Source organism: Rhinolophus hipposideros, assembly GCF_964194185.1.
Source record: "Rhinolophus hipposideros genome assembly, chromosome: 8".
In the NCBI taxonomy this organism is placed as follows: domain Eukaryota; kingdom Metazoa; phylum Chordata; class Mammalia; order Chiroptera; family Rhinolophidae; genus Rhinolophus; species Rhinolophus hipposideros.
In genome coordinates this window covers 21276575-21301042 of record NC_138054.1, presented here as the reverse complement: position 1 = coordinate 21301042, position 24468 = coordinate 21276575, and the positions used below count along the sequence as shown (strand labels likewise).

Genomic DNA, 24468 nt, shown 5'->3' with positions numbered 1-24468 from the left:
AAACCATGGGTTGGAGAGGTCAAGTACCTTGTTCAGACCACATGGCTGGTAAGCAGCAGAGCACGGTTTCAAATTCAAACTCTTTTATGGCAAAGAGCATCAAATACTTCACGACTTAAAAGTTTCCTAAATAAAATGGCTTATCTGGAAAGTTATGACCTCATTATTTTACTAACAGTACCACATAGCAAGCAAATGACCTCACCTGTCCAAAAACTAGCATTCAGTTTCAACCCTAATATACAGATAACAAGACAACAGAAAAACCTTACACTGCAATCATTTCATGATTGGAAATAAAAAGGCACATAAATACCTATTGACAATGACAAATGTAATACAAATCTTCTAAATCACTAAGTCACTACTAAACTCTGATATATAGTCTTCGAAGCACTCATCTTAAGTAGCCCAATCCACCTGGATATTTCAATGTTAACCACCAATAAAGTCTGACAGAAGTAACACATTGTACCATTGTTTCTCAGAGGGCATTTCGAAAGAAAAATCAGAGAGCTAAGTTGGGTGGATATCTTTACAATAATTCTATAATCATTTTATAGAAACTATGTTTACTCCTTTCTTTTTATTCCCTCAAGTCACATATAATACACAAATGTGTTCATACTAAGTCACAAAGCAATTATATTGAAGTGTTAGTATAGGTTATAGGTGAGGATAGATATCTGGGAGCCAAGAAAATACTTTCACTTCTTACATAGTGATTTAATAGATTTATATTTTTCAAATAAATTTCAGAGTAAAATGAGAACATTTTCAAAAGTTATATGTAGTCGCACTTAAGAATGCATAATGTTAAAAAAGTACCTCAAAGGAACTAATTAATTCATATGCCTTCCATTTGCAGTGTTTGCTGGATAGATCATATAGTTTCAATATCTACATTACCTGACATATATTCTTAAAATTGCAAGTTTATGCCTGTTTTGAAAAATCTTTGAAGTAGTTGTGGTAGAGAAGACAGCTACCCAAACTTTTCCTCAGATTGGATAATGACGTGGCTCTAAAACAGAACACTGACAAGAGTCAATGAGTTTCTTTTTATTTCTTGTTCAATACAAGTTGATTGGGAATGGAAGAGAGGACTGAATTAAGAATATAAAAGTAGGAAAAAAATATGGGGGGGTGTTAATAAATCAATCAAGAATATTTTTCTATTATAAAGAGCATTCCAAATTCTTGTTGATAAAAGCTTTACATAGACTAAATAAAGAAATGCGTTTTCAACTCATACTTTGAGGTTCAGGGTGTGAAAGTACTGTAAGCAGTACACCAAGTTACTCACTAAAAGGAAAAGTACATTGCCAATAACTATTAACCCACAACATTATGAAACAATAGATTATCTCATGTTGGGTGTTAAAATAACACATTAATGTTACATACACATATTATAAACAAGGACAGAAGTGGAAGTTCATGGTTTAAGCAGTTACGTGTCGATGCAACCATGACTCATATAAAAGATAAGTCTTACTATGTGCTGATAAATACTTAGACAATAACATCTTCTAGCAAGTGATGATTCAGAAGTAGCTGGCCACCCACAAGAATCATTTGTGCTAATAAAAACACTTAATAGTTCTATTTTCTAAATGGTCCAAAAACGACAAAAGAAAGAAGAAATATTAACAAGTGTATTGCTTAGTCCACAAAGGTCTTCACTAATATAAGAAGGTCATGTATTTCTTTTCTTTTTGTCTTTTCCATGGAATCTAAAGATGGGTCATAAAGTTCAAATTATGTCACTTACCTTAGAGTCAGAATAAAAAAATGAAAGAATGGTGAAAGAAGAGTAATATGAATACTGTAACCTGATTGGTTGAATCTAGCAACATCTCCTATTAGATAAGGTGAAATATTTGCAAATTCTTCAGAAAGCTAAGAAGCATGTATGCAAAGTGAAAGTGAAGTGTTACTTAAAAGACTACTATAATTTATTAAGTAGACTAAAACTGTACATAATTCTAGAGACACTCTTACCTTGAAAAGACTGCTTGGCTCTATCTATTAGTTCATCAATTGGATAACTGGCCAAATTTCCTCTGGCATGTTTAGTTTTGCAGTAGGTACAAGCATTGAGACACCTGTTCAAATGATAGCAATAAATTATAATAAAGACAGTACATACTTAATATGGGAAAAACAAAACAAACAAACACCAAAGTGCTATTTTAGTAATATTTATCAGTTTATATAAATAAAACACAAATCTCTACCATACTTCACATTTATTTCATTTCCACCAGGCACAGAAATTTGCAATTATTTAAGCTTCAACTTTTCAAGAATGGTTGTACACATTATATAATATTGTCTTCAAATGCACATATTCATGAGGAGCAAAGTTTATAAATGCTTAAAAAGACTAATCAAAAGAAATTCAAGACTCATATTGTTTTTAAACCACTGGCATTTTGTGAAGCGATCACAAAAATAAAATTTCAGTGTCTCCTATATATACCATGTTATTCAGAAATGATAAAGCATATTCCCTTAATTTTTAACTACTATAACAATAAACAAGCAACACAGCATTCTCATAAAAAAGTATGCCCTTAGAAATTTTCCAGTATTTTTCACTCCTTGAAATCAGAAAAAAATATAAAAACATATCCAATGAATGCTCTCTAGGATGAGGGCAAAGAAGTAGAATAACAACATTAGTTTTGAAAAGTTAAAAAATAGAATTATTTCCCAATAATCTTTAGACATGTTAGATAATTTGTCTTTTAAAAACTAAAATGTTGGTTCTACTCTTGTAATTTAAAAATACCATTAATTTTCTTATTATAAAATAAAAAGAAACACATAATAACATAGGCCTATGCCAAAAAAGGTAAGTCTCAAGAACAATGAAAAACAAAACAAAATCTCTTTAGTGATTCAATTGCTACAACAAATAGCAAGTTTTTAAAAGATCATTTTATAAATGCTTTAAAATTTCAAAGTGAGAAAAAGTGAACTTTTAATAATTATACCTACCAACTTGCAATTTTGTTAATATCAATCACTGTATTCAGCAATGCTTAATTTCTGATGATTTTTGCATGGGACTCTTAAGTAACATACATTTTTATTTTTATTGTTTAACTGACCACATAATCTTAAACAGCTAACATTACTTAATTCCTAAGTCATTTACATTTTTTTAAAAATGAAACACAAATTGTGTCCTCTCTTTTGTGAATAGAGGCTCTAGTCTCACAGTTGTTGTGTGTCTTCTCTTTTCAATTTCTATCCATTCCAAAACAAAAAAAAAAAAAAAAAAAAGGAGAAAACTGTTTTTATTTGTGTCTACTTGGGCGAGTAACTCACTTTTGTTTAGCCCCGATTGACCACCAGACACGTTTCTACAAATTATCTCATTGGATGCTTCTAGACATGGGTGGCAATATTTCCATCTTACAGAGAAAGAACCTACTTCAAAAAAGTCAGATAATAAAGCTAATACCACAGAAATACAAAGAATCATAAGATCTGTAAGATGCCGACAAACTGAACAACCCAGAAGAAATGATAAATTCCAGGAAACATACAACCTACCAAGATTGAATCATGAATAGAAAATCTGAACAGGTCAATAATGAGTAAGGAGACTAAATAAGTAATCACACACTTCAGAACCAAGAAAAGCCCTGGACCAAATGGTTTCACTGGTGAATGTTATCAAAGATTTAAAAAATTAATGCCATGACATCATAAAAATGGAGGCATGAGGTGAGCCTCTTGAAATCTCCCGTGGAATTTACAACAAATTGAACAACTATAAATCCACAAAGGACTCCCTGCACAGCAGACAGGCAAGACGAACAGGCCCACTGCTGAAATCATCTAAAGGTGGGCAAATTGTGCGAGCGGGGTAGGAGGGAAGGGGTAGGAGGGAAGGGAGAAGTGTGGAAACGGGGCCGCAGGCGCAGGACGCAGACCTAGCTCAGTGCTCCAAGCACGCTGCATCCCGGAACTACCGCAGCTGCGGGAGAGGGAGGAACTCGGACTGCTAGGGCTGCACTTAGGGCCCACAGGGCTGAGGGGGCAGCATATAACACAGCTAAACCCAATGCACACAGCAGAGACCTTGGAGAAAAGACTGAGGGAAGAAGGCTGAAAACGGTGGTTTATGCCTTCACTGCAGAACAGAGAACGGAAGCCTTAGGCACTGAGCCTAGCTGGCCCTTCTTAACCCTCCCAGAGCTCACTCTGCTCCCACCTGCCCAGTGCTAGAAGTGGTACAGTAGCAATGTACAATCAAAAAAACAGAATGTTTGTACTTCTGAGAAATCTGGACTTGCGGCCCAACCAGTTCGAGCAAAGGGGAGGGAGCCATGGAAGCAGGACTGGCTGTGGTGGTGGTCGCCGCCATTGCTATGGGCCACCTCTCACAAAGCACCCCGCCCCTATCCTCAATTATCTGGGCAGATCCTTGCAGAAGAGAACAGTTGCTGAAACACACAAGCTCTGAATCTGCAGGAAGAGCTTTGGAACTTCAGAAACTCTCCATATCCCCCAACTGCAGTTGGTGTCCTATGACCCAGGTGAACTGTTCACAGAGGAGAAGCCCGCCTTCCAGGAAATCCCACATTGTGTGAGAAGCTGGAATAGTGCAGAGAAAATATAATACTACAGTGTGAGAGAGAATAAAAGGCTGCAGTCAGAGAGAAAATAAAGTATTCTACCAACACCTACTGGAAAACAAAAGAAAGACCTCTTTCTATCAACCTGTTGCAGAACCCACTCCTGTAGATGTCTAGGAAGAGAAATTATAAATCGGCAATTGCCATGAATAACCAAGGTAATAAAGAGCTCAGGAAAAAAATGAAAAGTCTCCAGAAAATGAACTTAAAGACATGAAAATATCTGACTTAAATGATAGAGAATTCAAGATTGCACTTCTTAAAAAACTCAACGAGATGCAAGAAAACACAGAAAGGCAGTTTAATGAACTCAGAAACACAATCAAAGAACAAAACGAACATTTTACCAAAGAGATTGAAATTTTTAAAAAGAACCAAATAGAATTTCTGGAGATTAAGAAGTCATTAAAAGAAATGAAGAATGAAATAGCCAGCTTAGGTAATAGAGTTGACCAGATGGAGGAAAGAATCAGTGACATCAAAGACAGATATCTAGAAATGACACAGATAGAAAAAAGAGACTTGAGACTTAAAACAAATGAAAGAACTCTACAAGAACTTTCTGACTCCATCAGAAAGAGCAATATGAGAATAGTGGGCATACCAGAAGTAGAAGAAAGAGAGAAGGGAACAGAGAGTATATTCAAGTAAATAGTCAACAAGAACTTCCCAAACTTGTGGAAAGAATTGGAAACTCAAATCAAGAAGCAAATAGAACACCTAATTACTTCAACCCCAACAGGCCTTCTCCAAGGCCTTGTATTGAAGCTGTCAAAAATTAACGACAAAGAAAGAATCCTCAAGGCAGCCAGGGAAAAGAAGATTGTAACTTACAAAGGAAAGCTCATTAGATTATCATCAGATTTTTCAGCAAAAATTCCACAAGCCAGGAGGGAGTGGAATGAAGTATTCAAACTATTGAAACAGAGAAATCATGAGTCAAGAATAATATACCCAGCAAAGACATCCTTTAGATATGAAGGAGGAATAAAGACTTTTCCAGACATACAGAGGTTAGGGAATTTTCTAACACATAACCTGCACTACAAGAAATATTGAAGGAGGCTAACATAAATAGAGAAAATTTGTGCCAACCAAAACATAAAAGGGGAGAGAGTAAAGTCCTGAACTGGAACATGGGAATGGAGAAAGTAAGCATGCTGAAAAAAATGGAATATTCCACATATGAAACTTTCCTTTACATAAACCACTCAAAAAAAATCCAGAACTGATGTAACGTAATAAAAGAAACAGAGGGGAAAATCATGGAATATCACCAAACAGAAATAATGGACAACAAAAAGGTAAAGAACCAATGGAGACACAGTCTTACCAGAAAACCAAAGATAGAATGATAGGAAATTCTCACATATCAACAATCACCCTAAATGTAAATGGACTGAACTCACAAATAAAAAGGCACAAAGTAGCAGATTGGATCAAAAAACTAAACCCGACCATATGCAGCCTTCAAGAGACACATCTTAGCTACAAAGACAAGAATAGACTCAAAGTGAAAGGGTGGAAATTGACACTCTAAGCAAATGGTATCCAGAGAAAATCAGGTGTAGACATATTGATATCAGATGAAACAGACTTCAGGATAAACAAGGTAACAAGAGACAAAGATGGACATTTCATAATGGTAAAGGGGACTATACAAGAAGAAGACATAGCAGTCATCAATATTTATGCCCCCATCAGGAAGCACCAAAATGTACCAAGCAACTACTAACAGAACTAAAGGGAGAAATTGATCAAAACATAATTATACTCGGGGACTTAAATAGATCATTGCCAGCTATGGATACATCATCCAAACAGAAAATAAATAACGAAATAGCAGCCCTAAATGACACATTAGATGAAATGGAGATTATTGACATTTATAGAGCACTTCATCCTAGAACATCAGACTACACATTTTTTTCTAGTGTACATGGAACATTCTCAAGGATAGACCATATATTGGGAAATAAAACTAGCCTCGGTAAATTTAAGAAGACTGAAATCATACCAAGCATGGTCTCTGATCACAAGGCTTTGAAATTGGACATTAACTGCAAAAAGAAAGCAGGAAAAACCATAAATATGTAAAGATTAAACAACATCCTTTTAAAGAAGGACCAGGTCAAAGAAGAAATAAGAAGAGAGATCAAAAGATATACATAGAAACAAATGAGAATGAAAATACATCCTACCAAAATTTTGGGGATGCAGTGAAAGCAGTTTTAAGAAGAAAATTTATATCATTACAGCCTTTTTCAAGAAACAAGAAAAATCCGAGATAAATAACCTCATGTTACACCTTAAAGAACTAGAAAAAGGGTAACAAAAGAAACCGAAGGTCAGCAGAAGAAAGGAAATAATAAAAATCAGAGCAGAACTAAATGAAATAGAGAACAAAAAGACAATAGAAAAAAATTAACTTGACAAAGAGCTGGTTCTTTTAAAAGATTAATAAAATTGACAAACCGTTGGCTAGACTCACTAAGATAAAAAGAGAAAAGACACTAATAAACAAAATCAGTAATGAAAGAGGGGAAGTTATCACAGATGCCACAGAAACACAAAGGGTCATCCAAGAATACTATGAAGGACTATATGCCACCAAATTCAATAACCTAGAAGAAATGGACAAGTTCTTAGAAACATATAGCCTTCCTAGGCTGAATCACGAAGAAGTGGAAAATCTAAATAGACCAATCACTCACCGGAATCAGTCACCCGAAACCTTCCCAAAAGCAAAACTCCAGAACCAGATGGTTTCAATAGTGAACTCTACCAAACCTTAACAGAGGATCTAATACCTGTCCTACTCAAACTCTTCCAAAAAAATTGAAGAGAAATATTCCCTAATTCATCTATGAGGCCAGCCTTACCCTGATACCAAAAACTAGTAAGAATAACACAAAAAAAGAAAACTATAGACCAATATCTCTGATGAATACAGATGCAAAAATCCTACACAAAATTCTAGCAAATCCAATGCAACGATGAATGCATTAAAAGATTATTCATCATGACCAAGTTGGGTTCACCCCAGAGGCACAAAGATGGTTCAACATATGCAAATCAATCAATGTGATGCATCACATAAACAAAATAAAGGACAAAAATCATACGATTACATCAACTGATGCAGAAAAAGCATTTGACAAGATACAACATCCACTTATGATTAAAACACTTAATAAAATAGGTATAGAAGAAAAATACCTTAACATAGTAAAGGCCATATGTGACAAACCCTTGGCTAATATCATAATACAACGTGAAAAACTGAAGCCCTTTGCTCTATGTTCAGAAACATGACAGGGCTGTCCCCTATCACCTCTGGTTTTGAACACAGTGTTGGAAGTCCTCGCCAGAGAAATCAGGCAAGAGAAAGATGTAAAAGGTATCCAAATTGGGAATAAAGAAGTTAAAATTGTTACTCTTTGCAGGTGACATGATGCTGTATATGGAAAACTCTGAAGACTCCACCAAAAATGTATTAGAAATAATAAACAAATACAGTAAAGTTGCCAGCTACAAAATCAATGTACAAAAGTCCATTGCATTCCTTTATACCAACAATGAAATCTCAGAAAAAGAAATAAAAAAAAAAATTCCTTTTCCAATTGCAACAAAAGGAATAAAATACCTAGGAATAAACTTAACAAGGATGTGAAAGACCTATATGCTGAAAACTATAAGGCAGTTTTTAAAGAAAGTGAAGAAGACACAAAGAAATGGAAAGACATTCCGTGCTCAGGGATTGGAAGAATCAATATAGTTAAACATGGCCATATTACCCAAAGCAATAAACAGATTTAATGCAATCCCCATCAAAATTCCAATGGCATTTTTTTTAAAGAAATAGAACAAAAAAATCATCAGATTTGTATGGAACCACAAAAGATCCCGAACAGCCAAAGCAATCCTAAGAATAAAGAACAATGCTGGAGGTATCACACTCCCTGACTTTAGCTTGTACTACAAGGCAACAATAAGCAAAACAGCATGGTATTGGCAGAAAAACAGACACACAACCAATGGAAGAGAACTGAGAACCCAGAAATAAACCCACATAAATGCGGACAGATAATTTTTGACAAAGAAGAAAAAAACGCATAATGCAGAAAAGACAGCCTCTTCAATAAATGGTGCTGGGAGAATTGGAAAGCCAGTGCAAAAGAATGAAATTGAACTGCTATCTGTCACCATGTACCAAAATTAATTCAAAATGGATCAAAGACCTAAGCATAAGACCTGAAACAATAAACTGCATAGAAGAAAACATAGGTACTAAACTTATGGACCAAACATAGGTACTAAAATTAAGGTTCAAAGAGTATTTTATGAATTTGACTGCAAGGGCAAGGGAAGTAAAAGCTAAAATAAATGAATGGGACTAAATCAAACTTAAAAGCTTCTGCGCAGCAAAAGAAACCATCGACAAAATAAAAAGGCAACCAACTGAATGGGACAAGATTTTTGCAAACAGTGCGTCGGATAAGGGGCTAATATCCAAAATATACAAGGAACTCATACAACTCAACAACAAAAGAACAAACAACCCAGTTGAAAAATAGGCAGAGGACCTGAAGAGACATTTCTATAAAGAGGACATACAGATGGCAAATACACATAAGAAAAAATGCTCAACATCACTAATCATCAAATAAATGCAAATACAAACCACAATGAGGTATCACCTCACCCCAGTCAGAATGGCTATCATCAACAAGACAAATAGTAACAAGTGTTGGAGAGGCTGTGGAGAAAAAGGAACCGTCATACACCGTTGGTGGGAATACAGACTGGTGCATCTTCTATGGAAGGCAGTATGGAGGTTCCTCAAAAAATTATGAATAGAATTACGATATGACCCAGCAATCCCTCTCCTGGGTATCTACCAACAAAATCTGAAAACATTTATCCATACAGACATGTGTGCTCCAATGTTCACTGCAGCTTTATGTACAGTGGCCAAGACATGGAAACAACCAAAATGTCCTTCGATAGATGAATAGATAAAGAAGTTGTGGTATACATACACAACGGAATACTATCTGGTGGTAAGAAAAGATGATATAGTACCATTAGTGACAACATGGATGGACCTTGAAATTATAATGCCAAGCGAAATAAATCAGACAGAAAAAATAGAAAACCATATGATTTCACTGATATGTGGTATATAAAACTGAAAACAACAAAATAATAAGACAAACAAATGAAGGAACAAAAACTCATGGACATAGACAATAGTTTAGGGGTTAGCAAAACTATTGGTGAGCAAAGGGAGAGGGGGCTCTAGAAGAGGGTAAACGGGGTCTAATATATGGTGATGGAAAGAGAACTGACTCTGGATGGTGAACACACAATGTGAAATATAGATAACGTATTACAGAATTGTACATCTGAATTTTTTGTAACTTTACTAACAATTGTCACCCCAATAAACTTTAATTTAAAAAAGTTAATGCCAATTCTTTCTAAACCCTTCCAAAAAATAGATGAGGGGGAACCCTTCCAACACATATTATGCGGCCAGTGTTATACTAATATAAAAGCCAGATACAGAAACTACAAAAAAAGTAAACTATAGGCCAATATACCTTGTGAATACAGATGCAAAAATTATCAACAAAATACCAGCAAACTGAATTCAACAGCATCTGAAAAGCATCATACACCCTGATTAAGTTGAACTCACCCCTGGGATATGAGGACAGTTCAACATACAAAAATCAATAAATGTGATATATCAGATTAATCAAATGAACGATAAAACATACATAATCTTCTCAATAGGTACAGAAAGAACATTTGACAAAATTCAACATCCATTTATGATCAAAAGAAACTCTCAACAAATTGGGTGTAGAAGGAATGTACCTCAACATAATAAAGAACATATATGATTGGCCAACAGCCAACATCATACCCAATGGTGAAAGATTCAAAACTTTTCCTTGAAGATCAGAAACAAGGAGTCCACTCACTACTCCTACTCAACATAGCACGGGAAGTCTTAGCCAGAGTAATCAGGCAAGAAAAAGCAATAAAAATCATCTGAATCAGAGAGGGAAGAAGTAAAAGTCTGTTTGCATACGATACAATGTTATATATGCATGTGTATGTATGTATATATATATATATATATATATATATTCCTAAACATTACACCAAAAAAACTGTTGGATCTAATCAACAAATTCAGTAAAGTCACAGGATACAAAATCAACATAACCAGTAGTTTCTATACACTAACAACAATTTATGTAAAGAAGAAATTAAGAAAATGATTCCATTTATAAAAACAATAAAATACTTAGGAAAAAAATTAACAAAGGAGGTAAAAGATCTGTACACTGAAAACTACAAAACAATAACAAAAGAGATGAAAAAAACACCCACAAATAATTGGAAAGATATCCTGCGCTCATGGATTAAAAAACTGAATATTGTTAAAATGTCCATACTACCCGAAGCCACCTACAGACTCAATGCAATCCCTATCAAGATTCCAATGGCATTTTTTACCGAAAAAAAATATCTTCAAATTTGTTTGGAAGCACAAACGAGCCAAAACAGCCAAAGACATACTGAAAAAGAAGAACAAAGCTGCAATCATCCCACTTCCTGATTTCAAATTGTATTGCAAAGCTATATTAAACAAAACAGTATAGTACTGGCATAAAAAGACAAACAGAGCAATGCAAGAGAATCAAGAGCTCAAACAAATGCATGCATATACAAACAACAAATATTTCACAAAGGGCCAAGAATATTCAATGGGGAAAAGATAGTGTACTCAATAAATGGTGCTGAAAAAATTGGATATTCACGTGCGATAAAATGAAACTAGGTCACTAACTTACACCACTCACAAGAATTATCTCCAAATGGATTAAAGACTTAAATGTTAAGACCAGAAACCATAAAACTACTAGGGGAAAAAAAAATAGTAAAAAGCTCCTTGAAACTGAGCTTGAAAATAATGTTTTGGATATGACACCTAAAATACAAACAACAAAAGCAAAAATAAACAAATAGAACTAAGTCAAACTGAAAACTTCTTCACACTAAAAGAAATAGTCAACAAAATGAAAAGGCAACCTATGAAATGCGAGAAAATATTTGCAAACCACATATTTAGTAAGTGATTCATCCTATTTGCTTATTATTCCAAAATAAGGAAATTCATAATGTCTGATAAAAGGTTAATATCCAAAGTATACAAGGAACTGATACAATTCCATAGCAAAAAGACAAATAATGCAATTTAAAAAAATGGCCAAAGAATTTGAATAGACATTTTTCTACAGAAGATATGCAAATGGCCAACGGTACATGAAAAGATGCTCAACATCACTAATCATCAAGAACATGCAAATCAAAACCAGAGTGAAATATCACCTCACACCTGTTAGAAAGGCTAGTATCAAAAAGACAAGAGTTAAGAAGTGCTGGGCCAGGGTGTGAAAAAAAAGCGAACCCTTGTAGACTGTTGATGGGAAAGTAAATTGGTATAGCCACTGTGGAAAACAGTATGGAAGGTCCTCAAAAAAATTAAAAATACAACTACCGTATGATCCAGCAATTCTACTTCTAGGCATTTCTCTGAAGAAAACAAAAACACTAACGCAAAAGGATATATGCACCCCCATGTTCACTGCAACGTTTACAATAGCCAAGATATACTCACAGAAATAACAAGTGTCCCTGGATGGATAAATGGATAAAGAAAATGTGATGCGCACACACACACACACACACACAAAATGGCATATCATTCAGCCATAAAAAGAAGAAAATCCTGACATTTGCAACAACATGGATGGAGCTTGAGAGCATTATACTAAGTTAAATAAGTCAGACAGATAAAGACAACTACTATATGACCTCACTTACATGTGGAATTTGAAAAAGAAAAAGAACTCACAGAAACGGGAAAAAATTGGTGGTTGCCAGAGGGTGGGGTTTGTGGGGGGTTGTTGGGGAAATGGGTGATGGGCGAAGGTGGTCTAAAAGTACAAACTTCCAGTTATAAGATAAATAAGTTCTGGGGATTTAAAGTATAGCATGCTTATAGCATATGCTTATCAATACTGTATTAGTATGTCTGAAAGGTGCTAAGAGAGTAGATCTTAAAAGTTCTTATTATGAAGGAAAAACTGCAACTGTGTAAGGTGATAGATGTTTAGATAGATTAAACTTACTATGGCAAATATTTCATAATATATACATACTTCAAGTCATTATGTTATACACCTTAAACATATGCAGTGCTATATGTCAGTGTTATATAGCTCAGCTGAATGAGGGGGTTAATCAGACAAGAAGCTTGCCCAAGACCTGTAACAGCTGAAGTTCAAATCTAGGCCTGCCAAATTTAAAATTCGATACTGTTTTCATACCAAGCTGCTTCCCCAGAATAAATATGTTATTAAACATCCTCCCTACATACAAATGTAGATAAGATATAACCATAAGATAGGCAATCATCCGACATGACATAAAATAACATAGTATATATATTCAAAGATATGGCCAATACTCATCCTCTGTATATGAAGTTATTTGCTGAAAACATGTGTTTCCCTCTTTATTCTTTGGAAATCTAAGGCTAGGCTTCTTGTCCATCCACTGGTCCAAACCATTTATTTCGTCCTTGTTGTTTATGAGTTCTGTTTTTCATTCTCCAACTGGCTCTGTGGCAAACTGTATCTCCTCATTTGACCTGCTGTGTTTTTAAAACTCTATCTCTCAGGTGCTCAAAGCCAACCACTCTCTGCCCTTCTCCTTACCTCTAGTGGCTCCATGATCCACTCAATACAGCACGCCACACCATTCATTCAGCTGTGATTCGACTGGCATTCACTCAAATTAAATCAGCACCCATCCAGGGAATCTGCTTTATATCCTTTTACTATTTAGGTCTCCTGATTCCTTTTAGGTCTCCTGATTCCTTTCTCTTATTTTTACTACCAGTGGAGAGCTGCATAAGTGGACAATCTTAATAGAAGCTACTACCAGTATTTCTGAGCTGGCTATTTCTTAAAAGCAACTGTCTTAAGGAACACCAGGTTGGAAGAAGGGGAAGGAAAACCGAAGGAGAAGGAATGCATAACATGTATTTTAAACATTTATAACATAAAGGAATTAACACATGTAAAGCAGTTAGAATATTTCTGCACCTAGTAAATGATCAATAAATGCCGGCCAATGGATTTTTAATGTGGCTGTTCTAAACAATTCTGTAAGGAAATAATTATGCATTATCATGTTCCAGGTGTACCTAGATTTGTGGAACAGATGTGTTACTGATAGGTTGGCATAAATCAACTGTAGAAACTAAATAATATTTTCCTTATGGCTCACTTAATAAAAGTGGATACGTATGCCCCATGGAAAATCACTCATGAAAATACATTTTTAATTTAAAAAGTTTAAACGAAGTGATACTTGGAAACACTTATAATAATGAAAATAAACCAGTAAACGTAAGTATTAAATTAAGAATTAAACACATTCTTCACTAAACTGCTCCCTTGGGGTTAATTAAGGTTGTTGTGATATGCTTTTGAAGTTCTAAACTCTTTATCGTATAAGATAGGTTCATCTTACCTGCAGTTTGCAAAATACTTTATATTACTTCAATAAAATAAAAATTTCTATAGCGTCTATCTTTAAGCATGTTATAATAGCACTAACCAAGCATTAAATCTGCTGTGCCTTACCATTGAAAAAGAAAAGAGATTTGTTATAATCTACAGGAAAATACACAGTACAAAATCAGAAAAGAATGAGTTTTTTGATGCTATTTGGTTTAAAAACAATTTTCTCAATCATTAAAAATTATGATACCAATCATTTCAACATGACAAACCTTTAATGAAATATAAGGATTCACTACACAAACGATTAGTAGAGAGTTTCAGTTATCTGTAAACAATTAAATAACTGTCTAAGAGTAACACCGAGCCAGTTTCTTCAACTTTCAGAAAACAAAAGATCTTTGAAGGTTGACTATTGAAAGCCAAAACCAAAAAGAAGATGGCTGCTGAACTGCAAGGAAGATGCAAAATCCTGAACAGACAGACGTAGACTGTTGTGAGAGATGGATAAAGCTATCACACCACACTAACCTAGTTGTTATATTACCACAGGCCAAAAAAGAACTAAAACCTCAAAAGCGGAGACACATTACGCATGCAATTTAGAAGTTTAACTCTGAAATTTTAAAAAGCATTTGTGGTAGAATAGTTTTAAATTACAGAAACTAAACAAATGAAATAACAATAAATTTTCACAAATTAAAATATTTCAAAGGGTTCAAATATATAATAACATGTAAACTAAATACCTGAACTACATAAAGTAAATGAAAACTAAGTTTTGATATATTCAGTTTTTCCTTTTGAAGAACATCTTTAGACATTATAAGTTCTGTAATAAATTAAAACGCAGAATTATACTTTTAAAAATTTACCTATACTACTATCTTTTTTTATAGAAGGAAAAAGAAAAAAGTCTGAATGGTGCACTGGTGAATTCTACTGAGCACACAGTGAACAAATAAATACCAACAATTCTCAACCTATTCCAAAAAATTGAAGAGGAAGAAACATTTCCTAACTCATTCTATAAAGAATTACCTTGATACTAAAGCCAGATAAAGACACTGCAAGAATAGAAAATTTCAGGTCAATATCCCTTATGAACACTGATGTAAAAATCCTCAACAAAATGCTAGCACACAGAATTCAGCACCATATTGAAAGAATTATATACCATGATCACATGGGATTTATTTTTGGAATGTAGGGATGGTTCAACATATAAAGATCGATCAATGTAATATTCCACATCAACAGAATGAAGGGCCAAAAAAACACATGATCGTATCAATTAATGCAGAAAAACCATTTGAAAAAATTCAACAGCCTTTCATTATAAAAACAATCAACAAACGATGAACAGAAACAAACTTCCTCAACATAATAAAATGTTCATGTATAAAAAACCCACAGTGAACATCATTCTCAGTGGTAACTGACTGAAGGCTTTTCCTCCAAGATCAGGAGCAAGGCAAGGATGCCCACTTTTACCACTTCTATGTAACACAGTATTGAAAGTTGTAGCCTGAGCATTAGGCAAGTAAAAGAAATAAAATGCATCCAAATTATATGTAAAAAAAAAAAATCATAAAATTTCCAGAAAAAGAATCCTGTTAGAACTAATAAATGAATTCAGCAAAGTAGCAGGATACCGAGTCAATACACACACACACATACACACACACACACACACACACACAAACAAATCAGTTGCATTTCTATTCGCAAAAACCTGAAAAAGGAATTGCAAAGACAATTCCATTTACAACAGCATCAAAAAGAACATACCATATTTTGCCGTGTGTAATGCACTCCCATATATACACCCACGTTTTTGGCCCAAACATTCAGGGGGAAAATCTTTCGTTTTAATTTTCTAATTCAACTTTTTACTTGTTTACATTTAGGTACTTGTTTCTTTGTATCATAAAGAAATTTTAGCATTTACTTTTTAACATATTATGGTACAAGAAATTTTATGTAACAAGTAATTATAAAGCACAAGAACAGATACAAGGTATAAGAAATTTTATGTACTGGAAAAAATTTATGATCTTCACTCATCATAGAAGGCCAAGAACTCGTTGTTGTAAGTTCCATAAAACCTGTTCCATAAAACCTATTATCGTATTCCAGGGTATTATTTTGCATATGGATATTGTATTGATTTCTAGAGTTACACTTTTAACTCATAAGTATAAATAAAAGAATTAAAAACATTTATATAGATATGGAATTAGTACTACCCAAGTATAATGTGCATCCTTATTTTTCCCCTCACAAATTTGGGCATAAAAAGTGCACATTATACACGGGAAAACATGGAAATACTTAAAAATTAACTTAACCAAAGAGGTAAAAAACTTAAACTACAAAACATTGCTGAAAGAAATTGACAAAGATATAATAAATAAATGAAAACACATATGTTCATAGATTGGAAGACTTAATATTGTTATTCCCAAAGCAATATACAAATTCAATGCAATTCCATCAAAAGTCTAATGTTTTTTGCAAAATAGAAAAGCCATGCTAAAATTCATACGGAATCTAAAGGGACCACCAATAGTTAAAACAATCTTTAAAAGGAATAAAAGTGGAGGACTCACACTTACTGATTTCAAAACTTTCTACAAAGCTACGTTAATCAAAACAGTGTGGTAATGGCCTAAATATAGACATAAACCAAATAGAAATACTCACATACACGGTCAAATGATTTTTCTCAAAGGTGTCAAGACCATTCAATGAGATAAGGAGAGTTTTTTCAACAAATGGTACTGGAAAAACTATAAATTCACATGCAAAAGAATAAAGCTGGACCCTTATCTAACATCATATATAAAAATTAACTCAAAAAGGATCAAGAATCTATATGTAACACCTAAGACAATAAAACTGTTAGAAGAAAACACAGGACAAAATTTTCATGACATTGGACAAGGCAATGGTTTCTTGAATGTGACAGCAAAGGCATAGGAAACCAACGATAAAAGAATATATAAATTGGACTTCAGGAAAATTTACTTTTATATCAAAAGACACTATTAAACAGAGTAAAAAGGCAACCCACAGAATCAAAACTAATATATGCAAATCATATATCTGACAAGGGACAATACCCAGAATGCATAGAGAACTTCAAAACTCACCAATAAAAAAAATGAAAAAACAGATTCAAAAATGGGCAAGACTTGAATAGACATTTCTCCAGAGAAGATATACTAACAGCAAATAAGCACATGAAAAGATACTCCACAGCACTCATAATTAAGGAAATAAAATCAAAACTACAACTAGATACCACCTCATACCTACTAGGATGGCTACTATCAAACAACCAGAAAACAGCAACTGTTGAAGAATATATGGAGAAATCAGACTCCATGTGCACTGCTAGTAGGAATGTAAAATGGTACAGCAGCTGTAGAAAATAGGATTGTGCTTCTTCAAAGAATTAAAAGTAGAATTACCATATGATCCAGCAATTCCACTTCTAGGTATACACCCAAAAGAATTAAAAGCAGGGTCTCAAAGAGATACTGGTACACTCATGTTCATAGCAATAGTAGCATTATAGACAATAGCTAAAACTGGGGAGCAACCCAAATGTCTATTGACAAATTAATGAATAGGCAAAATCAATGGAATATTATTCAGCCTTTAAAAGGAAGGAAATTCTGCAATATGCTACAAAATGGATGGATTGCGAGGACAATATGTTAAGTGAAATAAGCCAGTCACAGAACAATGAAACACTGTATGACTCCACTCCTGTGAGGTGTTTGGAGTAGTCCAATTCAGAGACAGAAAGTAGAATGGTGGTTGCCAGGGACTGGGAGAAGGGGCGAATGGGAGTTATTGTTTGATGGGTATAGAGTTTCAGTTTTACAAAATGACAACAATTATGGGGATTGACGTCGGGGGTTGTTGTACAACAATGTTAATGTATTTAATACCACTGAATTGTATGTACACTTACAAGTGGTTAAGACGGCAACTTTCATGTTATGTACGTTTTACCAAAAATTTAAAAAGTAGATAAAAAGAATATATGATTATTTGTGTGCTTAATATTCTTAGCAGATTACAATTTACTTAAAGAATAGGTATATACAATACATCTTATTCATTTTCCTATCTGCTGGAGCGTTTAACACAGTCCCTTATATACTATTTGTATATCAATAAACACTCAAAGTTACTGGTGGTTTCATAATGGACCAGACCAGATGTCAAGCCAAGACTTGGTTACAGAGTCAGGAGCAGTGCTAAACAGAAAGACGGGCTGGCATTTCTCCCTGCATCTGCTTGGGGAAGCTCCAGCAAAGGGAAGTCAGGAACACAGAGGGCACAGAGAAACAATATGGATTTGCAGGCAAAGGATCAGCATTGTCTTCAAGGTTAAGCAGCGGGGAACAGGAAACTAAAGCTTGCAGACTAAAAGCACAAGGCCAGGGATCCTACACAGGAACTACCATCCCAAACAAACCATGCCAAACACACTCCCCAACAAGGGAAATCAAAGAGTCAACTTATCATCCCTCAAGACCATCTATTTTCAATATTAACTCTCTGTACATTTTGTATCAGTAGTTCTCAGACTCTGAGATGTCACAGAGCAATAAATTTAAAATGCACATACTTAAAACTGGCCACCAAATTGGGTGCCAACTTTTTATTTTGCCTAGTAAAAGCATTTTAAAATGTTAAACTACCCTGTACTTTCATTACTTTATTAAAATAGCTTATTTTAACACCAAACTAGAAGTGTCACGATGAAGGACCACACATGCAGCTTCAGGCAAAACTCATTATACTTTCTTTATAGTTCTTATTTCACCAGAGACCAGCAAAAATCCATCAAGGTCTACAGAAACTATTGCAGTAGATGATTCTATAACATTTACCCAAGTTTCCTTATATTTCTATAATCTTCAGAATTGAAGATGTACTGGTAAAAACAGCAAGAAAATGGCTTTAACTGAATAGTAGCCTAAATTAGGTAACATACCAATTGATACAGGCATAGAAGAAATACAATTAATAAATAACAATAATTCCAGTTGAAATTTCAAAGTGTTATATTTGTAGCTAGTGGTTTACTCTCTGGGAGACAAGGTCCCACACCCATAGTACCATGTGTTTACCAAAATAGCATGAAAGATGATGAAATTCTGTCAGCCATAAAGCACATACTTCTCCAAAAATTTTCTTCTAGTCCACCTACATTGTTTAGCTTAATATAACAATGACAGTGGAACAGAAAACTAAGGCTAGGCTATTATCTATATCTTTCAAAGACTGCAGTGGAGATAGCTGTATACAATCACAAAATAATAGCTGCTAGTGAAGTAAAAATACCTGATTGGCCACTTAGACTTGAAGACCCCATACAAAGTGACTTTGTCCCAGAGATATGAATTGACAAGTACACACACAACGGAGGGAAGGAGAGGGAGAGAGAGATTCCCCACTTCTACTCCAAAAGGTTCTCTACATCTTGGAGTATATCTTTTTATTTATTTGTTTTTCTCTTTTATGGTACAGATACCTGACCCCCTTACCAAAGTACTGAATCAAGGTCTGTAAGAATGTAACCAAGGCGTACGTATTTGCAAAAAGTGGTATTATTATTATATGCGTGAATTGAAGCCAAATGTATGCAATGATAACATTAGAAATAACATTTACTTCCTGTGGCTTAAGAGTTAACACTTACCTGCTATTAAACTAAAGAAAGACTTATCTAAGTGTTAATCTCCTAAAGGATTCACTAACTTAACCACACGCTAAACACACCAACCAGAAAAATCTGAATATAGTTAAAAAGTAAAGGAATCTCAGTAAGGAGAACTATTGTTTTTGCTTCCTCGGTGGTTTTGGAGGATGACGTCTGCTGGGGCAAAATCTCACAGGAAACACTGGCCGAAGCTAATTCTATAACATATAACAGGTACCATGTTTTGGCGCCTGGGATAAAAGGTTATTGTTCTCACACTGGTAAAAATATCCTGGGAAAATAAAAATAAAAATCTATCTTACATTTCAACCATGTTGAAACTCGAAAGCAAAATTCAGATAATTTTCTAAACTGTGTGGGAAAATAAATTGTTTGGGTTGAGTAACGGTGTGATTATATAATGAAGAGAGACAGGAGGTGTTTTACATTGACATGGAAAAGTAGTGCCTAAGCACTTATGCAGTCACCCACCATTTTAATTTCAACAAGTTCTCCAAATCTGAGAGCTATAATTCTAATTAACATTATAATAATCTAAATAAAATTCAACCCTGTTGTTGCCTTTTGAAGATTACTACCTAAAGCAGTGCCATGACAAAATATCAGAGATACAATGAGGGAGCCAGCAGGTCCTGAAGGTACAATCACTGGCTAAGGGGCTGACCACCAAAACCTCCGTTAGAGAAAAGCTTTTCCCACTCAGCCCTCACATGCACAACGGTTCATCTTCTCCTTTGTACACAGTACACCTTACTTCTTTGTGAGAATCCCTACTGATTCAGTAACAGCTCTTTTTCTTTGAGATGAGTGATAAAAGCTACTTCCCTTTTCTCCCCCCCATTAAATATAGAATGCAATCCTTTATAAAGAACCATGTTGTTTTCAGAAACATTAGGATGGAAAAGGTGTAAAAATGTATCACAGACGGAGGAAATATGTCAGTTTATGAACTCAAATAGGAACACTAAAGAACTGTTTTAGAGACAAGCAATGTACCAGTGGAGGAGAACTGCCTTCCGAAGAGATGGTGAAGCCCACGGAGTATAACCCTGAAGGAACCACCCTTTGATGGAGGCAAAAACGAACGGTAAGAAATCTCTGGCTCCCAGGAGGCGTAGACATACTGGCCTACACCAAGGTATGAAAAGTGTCTTTTGTTTAAAAGAATCAACCCATACAATACAGTATGAACGTTTATCAAAATATTATAGATCAGGCCAGGTACCTGAGTGCTCACAGTTCCCAAACAGTACAAACAAATTACAGGAAATACCACTTATTAGCATTTCCCAGATTAGAGTCTTTTCCTACACTTAAATGTTTATTTTGTTGTTTTTCAACCGATCCTATTGGAGAATTCTCCCTTATATTTCCAAACATATCCTCTTATTTAACTTCTTTTTTTCCTAGATTAAATTGTTTCATTTTAAGATTTATCAAGCTAAAATCATGCCAATTTGGCTTAATAATTCCATTTCTAGGGACTCTCATAGATTGCTGATGAGAGTAACAATTGGTATAAATTTACTGAAAATAAATCTGATAATATGTGTTAAAAGCCTCACAAAGTTTTTCTCAATAACTCTATTTTCAAGCTAATAAACATTTTATTTTTAAAATGTTCAATTTGTATCCAATGTATGAAGAAATCATCTTTCCATGTCCAGATTCTTAAAAATAAAACACTCTTGCTGGCAAAACAATAAGTGGTAAGCTAATAGTTACACAATGCTTACTGTGTACAAGGTACTATTATAAGCACCTTACATATATGAAATCACTGTAAATCCTTACGGCAACCTCATAAGTTCTGTGTTTTAACTGTCCTTCTTTTACAGATAAAGAAACTGAAACAGAATGAGACTAAGCAACTTATTCAAGGTTAGTAATGGGGGGTGAGGCTGGCATTTGTAACTAAGAGGCCCCATGTCATACTATTTCAATATACAAAATCAAAATTTGCTAGATTACTACACATGATTCCACTGATTTCCTGATATCTATAACCAAATATCATATCCTAAGGCATCTAAATTTCACCATTATAGAAGAAAAATACCATTAAAAGCAACTAAAACATATATAACACATGGTAAATTCTGAAAGAAACTCTATATTTTGGGATCTTTTAATTGCTGAGCAAATAAACAACTTTTTGTGTCCCTTACTTATACAAAAGTCACTTGTTAGCTACAAAAAAATGTTAACTTGAAACAGCTGTAGACCCTACACAGTCACTATTCATCAGATGCATATTCCAGAGAACATTTACTCAAGGAACGAGATCATCTATTTCTTTTCAACTGGAACGACAGTCAACTTGCAAAGAACATCTGCAGTTTGAGCTGAGTGTCTAGATATATTTACCTTAATGGTGTTGCTTTATTTTTAAGAAGAAATATTTTATAATATGCAAATTTATTACATTTGTAGATTATAATGACTGAAATTCAGCAAATCAAACAGCCTTTGTAACACAATCATCAACTTGATTTACTTCAATGCTTTTTCTTTTTTTTTTTCCCACTGCCATTTCTGGAGAACACTTCCAAATTAATGACACAGGTACTTATCTAATTCACTACCCTTAAAAAAGCAGGTGTGTCCTATCCATAGGAGATGTACTCTCACTTTCTCTTTCCGTCCACATAGAGGAAATGGTGGCCAGAGCAGAAACCCATGGGGTATCTTTCTACGACTCAGGAAAAGGAAAGGGAAGGGGAAGAGGAGCTAATTCAAAGGATGGGAAGCACCCACTCACACACCTCCTTTAGATATGCAGAGCCTCTTTGTGAGGTATCCTTGGTACAGACAGCAGAAGGTCCATTTTTTTCAGGTAAGAAAACTGAAGTTGAAAAGGGCTTATGAGACACAGGCTAGTGAAGAGACAGGACTAGTGTTTGCACCCAGCTCTTCCTATTTATAAGAAATTTCAAGAGGTTTGTGGAGCAGGAGGAGAAGGGAGGATGCTGTTTCATTTCTGACTATGTATTATTTTAACAAATAAGTATTTCAATAATATTAATAGCTTTACTGAAGTAAAATTGGCATACAATAAACTGCACGCATTTAAAGTATGCAATTTGATAAGTGATGACATATGAACACATCTGAAACCATCGCTTCAATCAAGAGGATGAACGTATCCATCAACTGCAAAGAATTCCTGTGTGTTTCTGTCCTCTTTCCCTCCAGTCACTCCGTCAGCACCCAATCCCAGAACCCTAGGACCTGTTCTTTCACTGTAAATTAGTATTCATGTTAAATTAGTTTTCTAGAATTTTCTATAAATGGAATCACAGAGTGTGCATTCTTTTTTGTGTGATGTCTTTCACCTATATTATGCACTGTATGATAGTTCACTGCTTTTTATTTCCACGGATTCCATACTTTGCCAACTGCTCCCCATGAGGCCATGACAATAGGGGGTGACAGTCCAGACAAAAGAGAGGGGACTCATTTTACCGTATTTGCTTCCTGTCCTTGTAAGTGACAGAGAATTCTAACACTGATAAGGAGTCTCTTAACCAATGAACTAATACCTTAAATTTCATGATTACTGCAAGCATTTATTATGGCTGCTTCAAGTAAATGAAACTTAAATGGTACAAAAATTAAGAATGATGAAATGTGTTGCCTACTTCTTCTTACCTAGATAAAGATAAGCTTAGGCTGAAAGCAGAGAGGGGAGGAAATAAATCTTTGATACACGAGGCCCTCTCTGCCTCGTTTATAACCCCCAAAAAGCTAAAAGTCTAGTAGTGTGGACTCCACTAGGGTTAAAACAAAAGCAAACCAAGCAAACAAAAAGCCCACTTGTGGAAACCAAGCTAAGACTGGTGAAATCAGAGGCTGGGAAGTTAGAGATTCCACAGGAGATGAGACTAGAGCCCTAAAGACACCTAACCCCCACTTCCACAGCTTTCCTTTCCCAAGCACCTCTAGCTAACAGGCATGCCCTTGCTTCACAAAGAAGACAATAAACTTCGGTGTGAAAATGCAGCTGAGATGCAGCCTAAAGGGAAGGAACAAGCAGAGGCCAACATAGGGCAGTGGCCTTTAAATTAAGGTCCCAAAATACGGGTGGAGGCTTCATGCTCTAACAGGCTCAGAAAGTATGACCAGGCAAAGTCTCTGATTCTGTTACTGCCAATGGAACGAACCATAAACCGACCGGTAGTCCCCTTAGTTTCTAAGGAAGCTGCTTTGCCCAATCACAAAAACTGCTAAATGTCCAAGTCAACGGTTCTTAAACCGGAGAGTCCACCTGACGCTCTGGGAGGTGTTGCTAAAGGACAGGGCTGGAGCTCTTGTTCTGATTACGTAGGTCCGGGGGGACAGCCAAGAATGTGCTTCCAAGTCCTGCTACTGCTGCTGGTCCTGAGACCCACACTGAGAACCGCTGCCCGAGGCACCCCAGGTCCCTCCTTCCACCCTGGCGTGCACTGTGAGAAAA

At 35.0% G+C, this 24468-nt stretch overlaps 1 protein-coding gene across 2 annotated transcripts in view; it reads right to left on the bottom strand.

Moving 5' to 3' along the window:
* Positions 1-24468, bottom strand: part of CDKAL1 (CDKAL1 threonylcarbamoyladenosine tRNA methylthiotransferase) — a 629213-nt gene that overhangs the window by 335185 nt on the left and 269560 nt on the right. For both annotated transcript variants that reach the window (XM_081056268.1, XM_081056269.1), the window contains one exon: positions 2005-2108. In XM_081056268.1, coding sequence (XP_080912394.1) covers positions 2005-2108 — 104 coding nt within the window. The remainder of the gene's footprint in view (positions 1-2004; positions 2109-24468) is intronic.